At 39.0% G+C, this 19,267-nt stretch overlaps 1 protein-coding gene across 8 annotated transcripts in view; it reads left to right on the forward strand.

The window, feature by feature from the left end:
* LOC143351603 (SLIT-ROBO Rho GTPase-activating protein 1) overlaps positions 1–16,867 on the forward strand; it is a 41,547-nt gene extending 24,680 nt beyond the window's left edge. For 4 of the 8 annotated variants that reach the window (XM_076783300.1, XM_076783296.1, XM_076783297.1 and 1 more), the window contains exons 2-14: positions 233–554; positions 3,499–3,682; positions 3,981–4,146; positions 4,901–5,125; positions 6,865–6,993; positions 7,593–7,814; positions 7,917–8,192; positions 8,276–8,871; positions 8,954–9,175; positions 9,262–9,332; positions 9,654–9,834; positions 10,423–10,693; positions 15,610–16,867. In XM_076783300.1, the coding sequence (XP_076639415.1) occupies positions 509–554; positions 3,499–3,682; positions 3,981–4,146; positions 4,901–5,125; positions 6,865–6,993; positions 7,593–7,814; positions 7,917–8,192; positions 8,276–8,871; positions 8,954–9,175; positions 9,262–9,332; positions 9,654–9,834; positions 10,423–10,693; positions 15,610–16,602 (3,582 nt within the window). In that variant the 5' untranslated portion in view covers positions 233–508 and the 3' untranslated portion in view covers positions 16,603–16,867. The remainder of the gene's footprint in view (positions 1–232; positions 555–3,498; positions 3,683–3,980; positions 4,147–4,900; positions 5,126–6,864; positions 6,994–7,592; positions 7,815–7,916; positions 8,193–8,275; positions 8,872–8,953; positions 9,176–9,261; positions 9,333–9,653; positions 9,835–10,422; positions 10,694–15,609) is intronic. The other 4 variants (XM_076783292.1, XM_076783294.1, XM_076783295.1 and 1 more) reach the window with 1 other exon arrangement.
* The last annotated feature ends 2,400 nt before the right edge of the window (positions 16,868–19,267 follow it).

The raw sequence follows: 19,267 nt of genomic DNA on the forward strand, positions 1-19,267 counted from the left end.
ATCGGATTATTATCAATCATATCGAACATATCATTCATTATCAGTACATATTTGTAACTATTATTTCCCATCGCTCATGTCACGATACGCATCTATCGTTGCAATTATATCGAATCCATTACAATAATACCACATGATTAGATCATGTTCTTTCCGTTCCCATTCTTTTCTATTTCGAACGCGTCGCCAATCAACGCTCACCGAAACTTGACGATAATAACATGAAATTTAGATGCTATCGAGTTTCGAGTGCAAGGAAGGTCAAAAATCTCCACGAGTGATTTTGGTGCGACGCTACGCCTCCAGAGATCGGCAGATTTCCTAACCTGGAAATAACGCGACGCTGTTTGGTAACTCGATACACATATACAGTGGAACGCGCGTGTTTTTGTGCTACGACCGCGGCAATACACATTTGGTTTTACGGGTGACGCGAGCAAAGTGATCCGTGCACGAAGATAAAACAGCATCATCGAGGATCAGCGGAGCTGACAAATAACGCAGAACAATGTTCAAGCTCGCTGGACGCCAAGAATGGGAAGCTTTGACGAAAGGTAAATGGCGCAGCCGTTTACGAACCGTTTTTATCTTATCGATCGGTACGTTCACGAGACAGGTTTCGAATCGTTGAAAGAACGTTTACAATTACGGCAATGCATAATTAACTCTCGTTGAAACCTGCACAATTAACTTTTCATCAGAGGTGTCGAATAATTAGACTTTCTTTAACACTTGGACGAAAAATATGGAAGAATACTGAATACTAAATGAACAAGCATTGGTATTTAATAGTCCTAAACCTAATAGTTAACGAGTTATTTCGCTTTCTTTCTTAAAGCTTGACTTTGCGTGCATCAAGTCCGTGCGTTACTGCGTTATGTTGCACATAGATGGATATGCAACGATCACGACATATTTTAATACCAACTTAGTAAAATATAACACTAGGAATTGATATAATTGGTCAAAATGTAACCTGATGATTTACGATTACGATTACTCAGCAGTTACATGGTATTACACGATCCAATGTTTTACCATTATCATTACACAGTAATTGCTGAATAATTGCATGGTAATCATAACCATAAATCATTAATCAGATTGCATTTTGCGTAACCCTGACTGGAGCCTAATATAGCCAACTTAAATAAGATCCCTGAGGGAATGTTCTGAACATGATAGGGTGAATGGTGGGGATAAACTGGTCGAAGAGACACGGAGACGATAGTTATGGTGTCGTCTTCTACTGTTTGAAAGATGAAAACAGCAGATTAAGCAATAAAAATGTCGACATTTAATACCTCGAAAATTGTTTGCGACGGGAGACTGATATTTTCGACATATCCCTTCCTCTTTAGCTCGCTTGTTTTTTGATCGATCTGTACCCTGGCATATCCTGCGTGCAGCAAAGTGCGTTTATTTACCTTCTTATGGGCGTAGACGGCTCGATTCATGCGTTTCAGCCCCTCCGCAGGGTTGAAAATATCGTGTCCACTTGGGGAATGAATCACACCACGGAAGTATGGAAAATCGATACGTTCTGTAGTGAATTCGAGAAGAAAATTCTCGAGGTTCCTACAAACAAAAGAAAACAAAAAAAAAACAATATTAAAGGGAAGATATTTTTTCGTTTATTTTTCTAAAAAGATACTCTCTATAATACCGGTTCATAGCTTTCCTTTTCATTGATAAGTAAGTGTGTTAAATTCTTAAATCGTTGTTTATGGACAACTTTCTTATTATTCGCATTAGATTTACAATTAATACAATTTTAGAACACAATTTTTTTAGTGGTTCTTTGGAATTTTGAGGGGAAACGGTGAAATGTTTTTGTACCAAATTTAAACACATATTTCGATCTATATTTGAAGAATATCCACAATTTTTTAGAAATTAACTCTATTCAGTAACCTCAGGTTAATTATATTTGACAAAAGCTGAATGTTTCATATTTCCAGTATTGTAAATCGAGTAATATGTGTTTTGATTTCGCCTTGATGTTCTCTACAATGTGGTAAATAAAAAAATATGTGTTCCTATTTATAAAACCCAAGGCGATCTTGAGTTCGTCGTGAGAAAAACTTGTTTTTGAAATTCTTTTTAGCGACAGCTATTGTACACCGCATATCGTTCAATTGTTATTAAAAGGGTGCAAAATCCTGTGTCGCATTAGAGGTAACGCCCTCTATAGAATTTATTTAAAAACTGTTTTAATTCTGTTGGAAACAAAATATAATTTAATGCACAGAAGACTGACGAAATTTGTATAAGAATAAATTTGTAATATTAGAAATAGTATTCTTACACGTCACTAACATATGTATACAGGGTGTTCAGCCACTCTTGGGAAAAATTTTAATGGGAGATTCTAAAGGCCAGAATAAGACGAAGATCAAGAATATCAATTTGTTGATTGAGGCTTCGTTAAAAAGTTATTAACAATTAAATTCAAAAATTTCATCACTCATTTACAGAAAAATTATTTTCGGTTGCGGTGGTCAATTACAATCATTTTTGGTGAAGAGACATACCCTCGAAATCCTATCCAGTTACGAGAAAAAAAATCAATAAGTGGACAAATTTTTCGACAAAATTAAAAAATTTCAAATCGTCCTAAAAAAATTATTTTCAGTTGCGGTGGTCAATTACAATCATTTTTGGTGAATAGACATATCCTCGAAATCCTATCCAGTTTCGAGAAAAAAATTCAGGAAGGTGGACAAATTTTTCGACAAAATTAAAAAATTTCAAATCGTTCTGAAAAAATTATTTTTGGTTGCAGGAGTTAGTTACAATCATTTTTGGTGAATAGATATATCCTCGAAATCCTATCCAGTTTCGAGAAAAAAATTCAGGAAGGTGGACAAATTTTTTGACAAAATTAAAAAATTTCAAATCGTTCTGAAAAAATTATTTTCAGTTGCGGGGGTCCATTATAATCATTTTTGGTGAATAGACATATCCTCGAAATCCTATCCAGTTTCGAGAAAAAAATTCAGGAAGGTGGACAAATTTTTCGACAAAATTAAAAAATTTCAAATCGTTCTGAAAAAATTATTTTTGGTTGCAGGAGTTAGTTACAATCATTTTTGGTGAATAGACACACCCCCGAAATCCTACGTACTTTCGAGAAAAAAATTCTTTACTGAAAATATACTGTGTGGCCGGAAAGGTTTTTAACGAAGCCTCAATCGACAAATTAGTATTCTTGATTTTCGTCTTATTTTTTGAACACCCTGTATTTATAGAACAGATGAGCTAAGAGTTGGTAATGAATCATGGTGTTTTTATAGAAATTTCGTTCGCTGTATTAGATAATTCGACGATTTAAAACAGTTGTTTATTAAATAGCACGAGATAAATATGTAAAATAAAGCAAAGCGGTTGCGTGTACAATATGAAACATGTTGCGGTGAACCGACCCATCGATCGATTATCGAAAAACGTTGCAAGGCGTCAGGTCTCTATATTCGTCGTTTTGCTTTCCTCTTTCAGACATACGGCTGCAGCTGAACGAACAGCTGAGATGTCTCGATGTCAGGATGGAGGCACAAGTCGCCCTTGTGGCAGAACTTCAAGATTTTTTTCGAAAGAGAGCCGAGTTGGAGCTCGATTACAGCAAGTCCCTCGACAAGATGGCCAGGAGCATACAGCTGAGACACAAGGAACAAAAGCAAAAGTACATATCCTCAACTTAATCCTTGATTCACGAGCATCTGTCGAACCCTTGCCACGTATCGTTTTTTTTCTTTATCTTTTACTTTTCAATCTTCGCTGTCGCATACTTTAAGGGGCTACTCTAGTCTAGAACTTCAAAAAAATCTATTGTTTAATATTTTTTGATCATTCTAATTCGACCTATATGACCATACCGAACACCTTTTTCCCCCAAGATTAAAGTCTAAAATATTCAATACTTTTGTCTAGAAAAAATTGTGATAATTCAAAAATGATATCCAAACTTAATTACTTTCCAGGCGAGAACACTGGCCTCTGTTCTCCAGCTACGCATGCTGGCAGCAACTCATCAACGAGACAAAATCCTTAAGCAGAGACCACGCAGCTCTTTCGGAAGTCTACAGTACGCATCTCGTGGGACGTCTCAATCAGGTGATGGAAGACGTACAACGGATATACAAGCGTGTAAGTATACATTCATATTTTAACGTTCGAAAACGATTGAGTTAATTTTTTGTGTTTCACCCCTGGGAAAAATTTTAATGGGAGATTCTAGAGGATAAAATGAGACGAAAATCAAGAGTACCAATTTGTTGATCGAGGCTTCGTTAAAAAGTTATTAACGTTCAAAGTTCCGCGTGTAGAACAGCAATCTGCGAACAGCTGTGTGCGCACCATACCGTGATAGTGTGAACTTTAAACGTTAATAACTTTTTAACGGAGCCTCGATCAACAAATTGGTATTCTTGATTTTCGTCTTATTTTGGCCTCTAGAATCCCCCATTAAAATTTTCCCCAGGAGTGGTCGAACACCCTGTATAACGTTTTCTATTTTGGTCAAGATCGTTCCTACCGATGCAGCTTTTACGCGTTCGTAAACTTCCTTTCCAGTTTCATTTGGCTCCTGTACGCGATCCACTATCATTATTTCCAGTATTTTTTGGCATCAACCCCGGCAATACCGTTGATAAAAGCTGTAACCCAGAGTTAGCAGTAGAAAATATATCAGCAACAAATCAGTGGATCTCGTTGGCCATTGGATTAATTCTTAAAAACGTTACATAAAGCTGTAGAATTTTTATTCTATATATCTGGTATATTTTTATAGACCAGAAATACGTTTTGTTTTTATGAATTCTGATAAAAATGTGTTGCTTGGAAAAGTTTCCAAAATAAATACCCTGCCTAGACAATGATGGTTTATCTTGATGTGTTTCAGTGCCGTGAAATAGGCTACGAGACGCACGAGGAGATCCTCCGAGTGCTGCACGAGCTCCATACAACGATGAAGACGTACCAGGCTTACCAAGCAGAATCGAGGCAAGCGGAAACGAAGCTTCGCGTGGCCGAACAGCAGCGTAGCAAGCTCGAAGTGGCGATCGTCCCGCCCGAGAAGCTTGCACGTAGCAAAAAGTACAAGCTCATCGAAAAGGAAGTGAACAAGGTATGATAATATCCAAGGCCAGGTAAAGTAAAAGACCCAACGTCCAAAATGTGGATTGGACGCTGTAGAATATTTCAAGGATATAAGTAAAATTCTATCAAGGGAGTACACCGCCCATACGGCTTAATTTTGAGTCTGTGTCTTGAGGTAATTATCAAGCAGTATAAGTAGATCTTTTCTGTCGAGCAAGACTTAGTATTCTCACTTACAAAATAGCAGGGATACTGTATTGGATCTTTTACTTTACCGAGTAAAACAGACCCCTGGTGGATGGTCATGTTTCGATTTAGTTCTTCAGCCACTGCCTGACCCTGGAGGGGTCGAGTGTACTTACTTCACCACGCGAGATATCGATTTCCGTCACGAGGTTCTCGCGTTGAAGACACGCTACCCGAGTCTCACGTATGCTCTGAATAAAGTACGGTTTCATTCATCCGTCGTCGAAACGCCCATAGCTAGTGCTCGAATCTTACAAGGAGAGCACAAGGCCATGGGGTCATCGATTTGGATCAAATTTTTCACGGCAGATTTGATGAAGCTGTATATGACTATATGGACCACTCAATAACAGATTGCTTCTAACTCAACGTAGACATATACATGTACTGTGTAGATACAGTCTTCTCGATTCGTTTGCATTATTTATTTCACTTCCATAAACGCTTACTGATCAGAATCTAATACAGGGTGTTCGGCCACCCCTGGGAAAAATTTTAATGGGAGGTTCTGGGGGTCAAAATAAGACGAAAATCAAGAATGTCAATTTGTTGATGGAGGCTTCGTTAAAAAGTTATTAACGTTTAAAGTTCACACTATCACGCTATGGTGCGCACGCAGCTGTTCGCAGATTGCCGTTCTACAGGCGGAACTTTAAACATTAATATCTTTTTAACGAAGCTTCAATCAACAAATTGGTATTCTTGATTTCCGTCTTATTTTGCCCTCTAGAATCTCCTATTAAAGTTTTTCCCATGGGTGGGTAAACATCCTGTATAAATATGATACGATATTTAATCGTAACGAATAGACAAATTTCCAATCCTAAATTTACTAAATAAAATCTATTTGAACGCGCCTGCAAGGCCAGTAAGAAGCTTCCTGTTGTTCGAGCCTCGGCATTTCAAATCTAGGTTAAAATACGCCGATCCCATCAGCAGAATATGCAACATCGCGAATACAAACAGTTGCAAAATAGACTTGTTCGATGGGTTTCATGCAGCTTTCCAATCCACGTTCTGTAAAATTACGTCAACTGATATAACCACTTAACTATAAATAGACATCCCATAGACCTTTATACACATTAATGGATTGTACATAATAGGAATTATTTTTGTAGTTATTCTCTTTCAGCGCAGCCTATATAAAAAAAAGAACGATTTTCGCTGTGCAAGTTTCCTCGGTGGGAAATGTCAAGGCCACTCCACCTATATCGCCGTGTCTTTTGTTTCAAGAGCAGAACACTAGAGATGAAAGAGACAGCGGTATAAGTAGAGTGGCCTTGACGAGTCAGTTCTCGTGGCTGTTGCTATATAGAACCAGAGTTGAGCAAATTTCATTCACAAATAACGAATAAAACGTTCCCTTGGTTGGATGTAGATTTAAGAAATCCGTGATTTACTTTACTTGGATCAAAGATATCGAATAGTGACTAAGTCGAAGAACCCAAGTAATTGGACCTTTTACCCTAGTTCAGAAAACTGGAACGTAGATTAAAATTTACTTTATCTTTGTTTCAGAGAAAGAGCAAGTATCAGGAAGCGAAGCTGAAGGCGCTGAAAGCGAGAAATGAATACATTTTGTGCCTGGAAGCATCGAATACGACGATACACAAATACTTTGTGGACGATCTGTCGGATCTCATTGATGTAGGTTACACCACAAGAATAATACATTTTTTATGCGTTCAGCTACATTTTTCTGAAGCAATATGGACGTCTTTCGACGCTGAAATACCCGCATGTATTCGTCCGACAACCTACGGAATTTATTATAATAGTTTGAACATAGTTTAAAGAGCACTAACCTGGCTTCTTAATGGGCTACACGCAACTCAGCAGTAGGTCACTGAACCAGTTGCGTTAACCAGCTTTGGCGATAGTTACTTATCTGAAGAATTATTTAGTACAGTGAGGAGGAAAACGTAGGACATTTCTAAAATGATTTAATAAGATTCTTTAATAATCCAAGCTATAAGATTTTACATATAAAAGTTTAGCGAATTTTGAACCACTTCTGGTACATTGGAATACCTTAGAAATGTCATTAATATATATTATAAATAGAAGGGGTCCCAAATGTGAACCTTGTGGAACGCCAGATGCAACATTAGTTTCTCTCGAGTAATTATTATTCAACTATTTGAACTGTATCTGATAAAAGACTGGCCAAGAAAGCATACAGCTGTTTATTCCTAATGCTTTTAATTTGAACGTTAAGAAACGAATCGTTGATTTTATTGTTTCAGTGTATGGATTTCGGTTTTCACAATTGCATCGCCAGGGCATTGTTGATGCATTGCAGCGCAGAGGAAGGCAGGCAGCGTTCACTGCAGTCGGGTGCTGAACAATTGACTGCTTGTGTCGGTGCACTAGACTCCCGGGCAGACAAACAGAGATTTTTGGAATCGTATCATTCTGCTTTCATGATTCCCAAAAAGTTCGAATTTCAAGGGCAACGAGGGGACGAGGTACGCTACGTATAAATTTGTCATTTGTTTCTTTGAACGTTATAAAATTTGGTTCGATGAACACGTTTGACCATTGCCAACGCGTATCGTATACTTTTACAGACTCCAGAGCCCGAACTGCAAAAATTATTGCACACCGAGATGGAACAACGACTAATGCAACTACAACAAAGAGTGACGTCTTTAAGGACAGAGTCCGAAGAAGTTTGGAAAACTTTAGAAACGGCAGAAGCTAGCCTGCTGGAAATGTTAACCGCGAAAGATTACGATTGCTCCAGATACTTCGGGGACAATGCTGTGCCCACTTCGAGACCTCCAGAAACATTGCAAATTAAACTCAGAGCCGACAGACAAGAAACCGAAGAATTCTACCTCACCGTAAGTCCTTTTCGAGAAATAAAATCTGGTGGAGAGTATTGTTCGGTGGAAATATGATGTTGACGATGATTGTGATTTTATAGAAATTCAGGGAATACCTTCTCGGAACGTCAAGAATAGCCAGACTGGACGCCAAACAAGAATATATACGACAAAGCCTGTTGGACGGCTCCACTGCCAGCGCGAATTCATCGATGTCGACGACGAAACAGAAGCAAGCACGACGGAAACGAATCGGCCGGTTGCAGATGAACGGGCAACCGAAATTGTTCGGTGGCTCGTTGGAGGAATACTTGGAGAGCACGAACCAGGAAATACCACTGATCATGAAGAGCTGCATCAGAGTGATAAATTTGTACGGACTTCATCATCAAGGTATCTTCCGAGTATCTGGATCACAGGTGGAAATAAACAACTTCCGTGAATGGTTCGAGAGAGGAGAGGATCCCTTAGCAGACGTCACAGACGCGTCGGACATTAACAGCGTCGCTGGTGTATTGAAGCTTTATCTGAGAGAACTTAGAGAGCCGCTTTTTCCTATCATTTACTTCGAACATCTCATGGAACTGGCGCAATTAGAATCGAAACAGGAATTCGTTAACAAGATGAAAGAACTGATATCGAGTCTTCCAAGACCAGTCGTCATTGTAATGCGATACCTTTTCGCCTTCCTCAATCAGTAAGTATCATCACTTTCTATTGGGTATTAATAAGATGTAACAGTTTTGTACGGTTTTGAGTAACGTTTCCTTTTATAATAGCCTTTCAGAATTTTCGGACGAAAACATGATGGATCCGTATAATCTAGCGATCTGCTTCGGTCCAACGTTGGTTCCTGTGCCCGAGGATAAGGATCAGGTGCAGTATCAAAACCAAGTGAACGAACTGATCAAAAACATCATCACGTTCTGCGAAGAAATATTTCCGGAGGACATTGGAGGTACTCAGTACGAAAAATACATTAGTAGAGAACCGGACGACGTGTAAGTATACACTTCTTATTCCTGACAGGTACTTTTGGCCAATAGTAATAACAGATTTCCGATTGAAAATTCGCTTTTCTATGCAGAGACGTGGGCGACTCACCGACAGATCAGGTTCAGGAAGACATGGACTCCGAGGTGTATCCATCCGAGGACGGTGAGTAAGAAATATAGTGGGTAAAAAAAGTATTCGCACACCCAGTTTTCTTGAACAAGTATGACAATGAACCGTGAAAATATAGTCGAATAAATTATACAAATAATACAGTTCATTCGATTACTTTTTCGTTGTACATTGCGATGATTGTTACCACCAAGCCATCGAACAAGGTATGTTTCAGAATTATTATTTTCTTTCTTTTTTTTAAGTAATTGCAAAAAAATACTAGATGCGCGAATACTTTTTTTCATTGACTGTAAATTGAAATCGTAGTTCGGAAAGCAGAGCGCGATCTACGTTCGTTTTGTGTATTCCCAGAATCGGAAAACCTCGAAGCTACAGCGCAATTCGATTTCAATGCAAGGTCCGAAAGAGAGTTAAGCTTCAAAAAGGGGGATACCTTGACTCTGTACACACAAGTCAGTAATGACTGGTGGCGAGGTGCCTTGGCTGGCAGAGAGGGGCTTATTCCCGATAAATATATTATGATCAAGATAAAGTAAGTGAGACTTAATCACAACACGCAATGGCAAATTTATTTTCTTGCGGAAATGCTTTCAGTTAATAAAAATCCGTGACTAAACTTTAACGGCCCGAACGGAGGAATACAAGGTTTTGCTTTTTAAATGCTGAAAAAAAGAACCACAGCGACTCTTATTAACGCATTGCTAACCGATTATATAATACGGCATTGTGGGCTAACAAACGTACACTCACGAGTATCAGAATACGCTTGTTATGTTTGTACAAGACAAAACATTAATTAATTAGAACATTCTGCCTTCACTTTTTGATTTTAATTTAAATTTAATTTAAAATTTATTCACAAATGGCTACGCACTTAGCTTGCGTACCATCAACAGTTTTCGGAAAGGATTGAACACGAAACCACTAAGCGAAGTATAGCTAAACATGGCTACATACGTGACACTAGTTTCCTCAATTAAGATTATTCATTAATTTTAATAGTTCACATTGAGAATGTTCCGTTTCAATAATTACAATTTATTGCTCGATTCTTCTAAATCGGAAGAACAGAAGCCTTCTCATGGTTCATCGTATAAACGTACATTTGTCGTTTGTTCAGGGACGAGGAACGCGAAAAGGAGCTCCTGAAATCGTCCAGCGAAGAGTCCATGAGAAGAAGAACGTCCAGCTCTGCGGACAGTGTTCTTTCGAGCAACAATTCACCGCTGATGGGACCGTCCAGTAATCCGGGTACCTGGTCTTCCGGTACCACGTCCGACGTGACTACGAATATAATAGCAACAGACAATAGCAGCAACAGCGGCGTTATCCCAGCAACGGTGACAAGCGTACCTTGCATCTCGTCCACGCAACCGATCATCAGTCGAGAGGTATTGGAAACTACTGTCTAGCATACGAACAAGTATTCGATTTTTTTTTTCTTCTCATAATTTTGTCTGCTTTTTACATTCTCTGCGGCGCGCTCGGAAAATGTAAACATTAGGCATAAGTGCATGGCTGTTGTGCTGTAATTTGTTTTCCTCCAAAATGCAATGGCAACCGTAAGTTCGGAATGCACAGCGCCCGTTTTAAGGCGCGGACTCGTTGACTGCACATCGCACCTCGTAGAAAATCAGCATTGCTTCTCGTTCGCGTTATCGGAGTCTGAGAGACGTTCTTTTTTTTTCCTTTATTTATTCGAATCTCTATGAACCGTTTGGGTCGACCAACGAGCGATCACGTTCCATTCGTTTGCAAATGGAAGATTTTACGAGCACATTTATTCTCCATTTTGAGACTCCGTCTCAGACTATCTTTTTTAGCGAAATATAAAACACACGAATCAAGGCTTGTATTTAACTGTAAACTTTTATAAATAGAAATTATTTCTTTTTCTGTTTTAACTTAACTTCTGCATTAACAATTTCATTCTGGACTGGTATTTCTTAATAGACATTCTAAAGTGAAATATACAATTTTATACTATTTTTTACTTGTATAACTATGGGGGAGGGGGAACGCAATTGTTCGTTGGTCAACTCAAAAACATGAGTCGACGGTTTTATCTCAAATAAAACTAACTTCCTACACGACAAGCATCGTTTCAGATTTTTATATCGAATTTGTCCGTGTGGATGTCGTTGGTTTTTAGAATCTGTGATTCCGTGGATCGACGAGATCTTGTTCTTACCAAATAGCGAACCGGCGAGGCTGAAGACGAATCTAAAGCTATGTTAAGTTTATTTTTACACGAGATCGTGGCGTCTCGAATTAGCTGTAATCATTTGTACGATAATATTTGTAAATAAAATAGAAATATACGTGTTTGTTGCTGCATGTGCCTTGGTCTCTTTGTCTTGTGTCGCCTGTGATCCTTCGTGCCTTGTGCCACATACAAGGCGTTTGTTCGAAAACTGTAAATCCAAGTATCTCGAAAACAACACATTCCTTTGGCAAAACTTATTAAATACAAAAGTTCCTTAGTTTCTGAAAGGGAAAATCTTATTTATTTTTCATTCGTTGAACGCTTTCAAAGTTATTCGAAGAACGTTGTTCTTTTACCCTTTGAATAATCTTGAAAGCGTTCGACGAATAGAAAATGCATAAGGTACACTTCCCCCCCTCGAAGCTAAGAAATTTTTGTGTTCGGTATATTCGCCAAAACGTGTGTCGTCCTCCAGATACTTGGATTTAAAGTTTTCGAACGAGCACCCTGTATATATATATATTTTTTTTTTCTTTTAGTATTGATTTACGACTTTCGATGTTAATAGTTGGGATGGTTGCTATTTTTCCAGATATACGTTTAGTCAGCCTTTAGTTGACGAGAAAAAAGTTTCACGTACATAGGTAGTGGGGCGAAACGGACTAAAAACTGTTCGATAAAACTGCTGCCAGTGTCGTGTGCGTCTGTCGTTTGTGTTTTTCGTTTCATTGGAGGGACCGCCTCTGTTTAACGGTTCAGTTGGTTTGTGAATCCTAGCGTTCTGTAAAACAATTTCAGTCTATAGACGAAACCGAAATGGAATGCTACTCGCAGGTGTCTACTTATCCAGCGGATATTCTTTCGGCTTAGGTGAGTAAAAATACATCTCACCCACCCCACCCAACCGCCAGTCCAATTAATATTGACTTTGTTTATTGTAGAGAGATTGGTGTGTCTCGTGATGCAGCGGCCTGTTTTTTATGTATCCACGCGTTTGCCTGCTTGTATACATCCTACTCATTGATCAGTTTTACGAGCAGTTTTTAATCCTACCATGGCATGAACCGTCGATCTTGCGCACATCTATTCATTTACTCCTTTTTTTTCACATTAACGCATGCAGGTATACAATTTTTAATCACTTGTATACTTTCTAGCCTCTTAACACTACGATGGCCGCATGTCTCCTGTTTCTTGACCAGAAATTGTTAAATTCAACATTTTATAAATACTCGGATAGTCTTAAAGCGCCCAGTGTTACCATTAACACGACGTTAGCTGTCGTATGATCCGAGGATCACGACTTTTACAAAGATAATTTCACAACACTCCATCAACAATAGACAGATATTTAAAAAATTTAAGAGGGTCTTCTAGTGTGAAATGCGTTCTATTTGAATTTCTTTGGGAATTTTTTTACAAAGAAACTATCAACACCTTTTGCAGTCAAATTTACAAGGTTTATGTATACAGGGTGTTCGGCCAACCCTGGGAAAAATTTTAATGAGGAATTCTAGAGGCCATAATAAGACGAAAATCAAGAATACCAATCTGTCGATGGAGGCTTCGTTAAAAAGTTATTAACAATTAAATTCAAAGGTTCCAAATCGTTCTGGAAAAATTATTTTCGATTGCAGCGGTCAATCACAATCATTTTTGGTGAATAGACATACCCCCAAAATCCTACTCAGTTTCTAGAAAAAAATTCAAGAAGGTGTGAAATTTTTCGACGAAATTAAAATATTTCAAATCGTTCTGAAAAAAATATTGTTAGCTGTGGGGGTCAATTATAATCATTTTTGGTGAATAGACATACCCCCAAAATCCTACTCAGTTTCTAGAAAAAAATTCGAGAAGGTGTGAAATTTTTCGACGAAATTAAAATATTTCAAATCGTTCTGAAAAAAATATTGTTAGCTGTGGGGGTCAATTATAATCATTTTTGGTGAATAGACATACCCCCAAAATCCTACTCAGTTTCTAGAAAAAAATTCGAGAAGATGTGAAATTTTTCGACGAAATTAAAATATTTCAAATCGTTCTGAAAAAAATATTGTTAGCTGTGGGGGTCAATTATAATCATTTTTGGTGAATAGACATACCCCCAAAATCCTACTCAGTTTCTAGAAAAAAATTCGAGAAGGTGTGAAATTTTTCGACGAAATTAAAATATTTCAAATCGTTCTGAAAAAAATATTGTTAACTGTAGGGGTCAATTACAATCATTTTTGGTGAATAGACGTACCCTCGAAATCTTGCGCATTTTCGAGAAAAAAATTCATTACGGGTGGAACTTTAAACGTTAACAACTTTTTAACGGAGCCTTCATCGACAAATTGGTATTCTTGATTTTCGTCTTATTTTGGCCTCTAGAATCCCTCATTAAAATTTTTCCTAAGGGTGGCCGAACACCCTATATGTGTCTGAGTAACGTTCTAAAATTTTTTGTGGACCAAAAAGAAGTTAAAATTGATGGCACTTCGAAGTTAAAGTTTCAGTGTTTTAGCTTTTTTTCATGTTTAGGGTATTAAAAAAAGATGGTAACAGTCAATATTTTTTAATTGTTCTAGTTCGGGGGATAAAGGCATGTCCGCTGAAGATTCTTTCCAAATTTGACGTCAATCGACCAACTAGATCTTGAGATATCGTGTCGGCCAGTTTAAAAAATAAGGTTTCGAGAAAAACACGTTTAAGGGGGTATTCTAGTGTGAAATGCGTTCTCTTTAGGTGCTATGACAAAAGAAAAATATCGGTTTTTCATGTTTATCTTTCTATTTTGGGGGATTAGAAAAATATAAGAAATGCTAGGAGACCAAGCATAAACGAAAAATTAAGTTTTTCGAATGTTCATAGTAGAAGACACCCCTTAAATATAGTTACTTATTATTGATGTACACACACCGGAAAATAATCCGAATCAAATTGAAGACATTGAAATTACCAATAATTTTCCAGGTTACGTTTCATCAAAATGTTTGGGTACTCAACGTGTTAAATAAACGTGCAAATATCAATTTTATTAAATCACACAGCTCGTCAGAGCGTTCAATGTTAATGCAATTGCGTGAAAAGAAGTAATAAAAATGCATCAGTATGTAATATTTATTTATTATAAATGAACAAAACCTTCGAACTTTGTCGACTATAGAAATACTTGAAAATTGTAAAATTTTCAAGACTTCTAAAGTTTCGAAATAATTCTATTCTTTAGTGATACTGCTAGATAACACATGCCAAGGAAGTAACGAAGAAGTATGTTAATTTGGTTGGGAAATGTCGTCACATTTACTGTACAATAGTTTTTAGCGAAGATAAAGGGATCACGCGATTAGGTGAAACGCTAGAAATAACAACTTAACATTCTACACGTTGGGTGTTTTGGAAATTCACATTACAGATAGTTCTGGTCATTTCCTGCTCTGCGATAATGTTCCAGGGCACTGCGTATAACAACGCAGAGAATAATTTGCATTTCGTTGCAATAAACATGGTTGGTAACTTTAAACAATGTCGTTAATAGATCGCGGATGTTTATGCAAATATAATATGTAGCTAGTATTTAATTCCATGTAGTTAGTTTACTTTTGTATACTCTAAGTTTCTTAGTTATTTTCGTGCTCCTTTTATACAAAATTTGTATTGTCTATTTTACTTAAGGATACCCTTTCATTTCAGGAATACCACAAGTTCATACGAAGATTGACCGGTTATTTACTTTTGTTACCCACTGTATTTGCTGTTGATCAGTGTAATAGCGTGGATACCCTATAGATCAGGGTTTCTCCATCTCATTTTACATATGGTTTCCTTCTGGACTACGGTATCATCCTCTAGGACTCCTCCCTTTCTTTTCCATAAATTTAAATTAAGAAAAACTACACCCGTATACTTGGATTTATTTATACAAATCAAATTATCATCTGGATGTACTTGGTGACAAGTGACACTCGTTGAGAAACCCTGCTCTAGATACCTCCTATAAAGATATGCACTTGCATAAACATCCGTGATCTAGTCGTCAGTTCTCCCTACTCCGTTCGTGTCACGATTCTCCAGAAAAACTATTCCCCGGCTGGTCTTCAATCGTAAAACTGTTTCCAGGAATGCGGGTCCCGCGTGGCGAAAGTCTCGACGCCCGAGATGGAGAAACGGAAGGACGCCATGGCCAGCAGCAACGCCGAGAACGAGAAAACGTCCAACTTCGGCGACTCGTCGATGCAGCAGCAGCAGTGCAACGACGAAGTCGGCGAAGAAGCGGAACGCATCTCCCTGATGAGCATGGAGGGCGGATCGAAGCGCGGCACCAGCAGGAAACAGCACTGGAAGTCCCAGAGCATGGGGGACACCATGCAACAGACGGCGAACGCTCTGCAAACGAACAACTCGCTGAACCAAGGCGACGAGCTCCAGGAACAGCCGACCTTCTCGGCCAATCGTGAACTCTGGCAACGACGGGCGACGTCGCAGACGCAGCTGAACCCGCCCGCGCCGCCGAACCACAAACTGTTCCGTAGCTCGCAAGAGTTCCGCGAGATGCGCCAGAAGCACACGCCGGATCTCGTGATGGACCTGCCACTGTCCGCCCAGGACGCGGGCAAGAAGTCCGCCTCGTCGAGCAGCTTGAGCAGCTCCGACGAGGAGACTCCGATCCAGCCCACCAGGGCGGAAGCGGCCACGTCGCCGACCGGGGGGCCGGAGTCGCCGGACATGAGCACGGCCGCGGAGCGGTTCGCCAAACAGAATCAGTGCACGCTGAAGAAGAACACCAAGTCGAGCCTCGAGGCGTCCAAGCTGAAGCGCATGGAAACGGAAAACGAGCCTGAACAGGAGGAGGAGATGGTCAGGTCGGCCAGCTCCAATCAGATATCCGACTCGATACCCATACGGTCGCCGCGTTCGACGCCCAAGATAGTCGCGAAATTCGCTGACATGCACCTGACGGGCGGCAGTCAGGTGTCCTCGTTCAAGCCGCAGGTGAAGGTGAAGCCGACGATCCTGAAGAAACCGGTGCTACCCTTCCCGCATCCGCACATGAGCCCCGAGCTCGCGAGGAAGATCGAGAAGCAGGCACAAAGCGCCGAGCAGACGAATTAATTATCGCTTGGGGAGGTTGAGAGAGAGCTTCGTTTAACGAGGGACGTTTACTTTCGGCGGCCAATGCGTGTTAGTTACTGTAGCCCAGGATGGAGGGAAAGCCAGAGCGTCCCTGTACCTCGATATCGATAGGGTCGTGAAATTCGCTGACACGATGCCTGATCCGATAGGCGGTGGTGTTTGCGCCACGGGTGAAGGCGAAGGCACAAAGCGCCGAGTAGACGAATTAATTGTCGCTCCAGGTGGTCGGGAGAACTTCGTTTAGCGAGGGACGTTTACTTTCGTCCATGCGTGTTAGAACGAGATGAACGTAGAGACATACCACCGAGAAACTCTGATCGAACAGGTACTCCGCCCGATTGCGAGGACTCGAAGCCGAATTTACTCTTTTTCGCTTTGGATGGTCATCGAAGGACAAACGCAAAGCGCCGGGTAAACGAATCAACCCTTTGACTGCGAACACAGCGCCTATATTCGATCGATCGACTCTGTATTCTTTTTTAAATAGAATTTAATTATTTTTATCGCGCTATTCCGTGCAGTTTTTTAATCTCTATGATAAAGTATCAAGGTACTTGTACCCTAAATCTAATTGTTTAATGTTTACTGAATTATATTGGTTCATTTGTGCTTGTAAAGATTGGTTTTTACACGGATACGTTGTCCATTCTATTGTTCTATGGACTATATGTATACATTCAACGCGCGAAAAGGTCCTCCGCGGTCAGAGGGTTATTTATTGCCACCGGATGGTCGAGAGAGCTTCGTTCAGCAAGAGACATTTATTTTCAGCGATTTGTGCGTGTTCGAGCGATGGTGAACGTACAGATTTACTACCGAGACACGCCCCCATCGACCAGGTACTCCGCCCAATTGCAAGGACTCGAAGCACGTTAGTTACTGTACCCGAAATAAAAGGAAAGCCGAGCAGGCAGCGTCGTACCCCGGTATAAGTAACGCGCGAAAGAGAACGCCGACACGGCGTTACGCTTTAACGAGGTACGATGCTATCGACGGGCCCGAGTTTATTTTTTCTACGACTATTTTCCATTTTCGCATAATTTTTTTACCAAATGATCCGCGAAACGATGTTTCTAGTCATCGAGCGACGATAGAGAAACGATGAGAGAAATGTGTGAGCGAGATAATACATCGAAGAATAATAACAGTTTCGAGTTTAAAATAAGTTGTTCGCCGAATGAGAGAGAGAGAGAATGAAACGAATTTTGTACGTTGGACGATACGTGTAATTTATTGCAAAGGATATATTTCTCCTCAACGTGTATCAGTATGATGATGTTTGCAACAGTCGTGTACGATGTTCCTTTAAAATGCACGCGAGTGAGTATGAATTAAAAAAAAAGAAAAAAAAAAAGCCTTTTTCCGGGAGTTCGTTTACTTAGGAGGATGAGTGAAACGATAATCGAGATAGTTGAATCCTGATTATCGTTAGACATTTTATGTAACGCGCTCAAGGGCGTTTTAATTATTAAGAACTATATGAAAATGATGTTCGATATATTCGATAATAATAAGTGTACAATAACGCACGAGTATTTAACGGTTCGACGTCGTCTGTTTTAGGTCTGTATCAATTATTCTGCTATGAAATTCAACGAAATAGGAAAAAGCGATGTATCGTGTCGACGTATTCATACCCTTTCCTACAATCAGTGGTGGAACTTCGAATCGCTTTGCGTTGCTTCCAATCTTATTGTATTCTAATAGACGCGTTCGAAGCGATTCGAAAATCATTCGATGTTAACAAACTCTTGATGATGCATGAAAGCTGTAGAATTCGATAGAAAAAAAAATGACAACATTTTGGTTAAATATCCTGATACTTATGACCGACAGTGCATATAATATACAGGGTGTTCGGCCACCCCTGGGAAAAATTAAAATGGGAGATTCTAGAGACCAAAATAAGACGAAAATCAAGAATATCAATTTCTTGACTGAGGCTTCGTTAGTAAGTTAGTAAGTTATTAAAAAATTAAATTAAAAAATTTCAAATCGTTCTGAAAAAATTATTCTCGGCTGCGGGGGTCAATTACACTCATTTTTGGTGAATACACATACCCCCAAAATCCTACCCACTTTTGAGAAAAAAATTCAGGTAGGTGATGAAATTTTTTGTCGAAAAAAAAATTTTTCAAATCATTCTAAAAAAATTATTTCCGGTTGCGGGAGTCAATTACAATCATTTTTGGTCATTACACATACCCCGAAAATCCTACGCACTTTCGAGAAAAAAATTCGAGAAGATGCCCAAATTTTTTGGCGAAATTAAAAGATTTCAAATCGTTTTGGAAAAATTATTTTCGGTTTCAGGGATCAATTACAATAATTTTTGGTGAATAGACCTATCCCCGAAATCCTACCCAGTTTCTATAAAAAAAATTCAATACGATCGGAAGTTTAAACGTTAATAACCTTTTGACGAAGCCTCCATCAACAAATTAGTATTCTTGATTTTCGTCTTATTTTGGCCTCTAGAATTAACATTTTTCCCTGCATATTTAAAAATCATCCAAGTTAGTGAAGATTGAAAACTAAATAGTTACTAAACATTCATTACAAAAATATATTAACAATTACTACAGATTTCGAAACTTTCTTTCATATCGAATCATACGTTAATGAAATTGCGTGAACAAATGCA

This window comes from Colletes latitarsis, chromosome 2, assembly GCF_051014445.1.
Source record: "Colletes latitarsis isolate SP2378_abdomen chromosome 2, iyColLati1, whole genome shotgun sequence".
Taxonomy (NCBI): domain Eukaryota; kingdom Metazoa; phylum Arthropoda; class Insecta; order Hymenoptera; family Colletidae; genus Colletes; species Colletes latitarsis.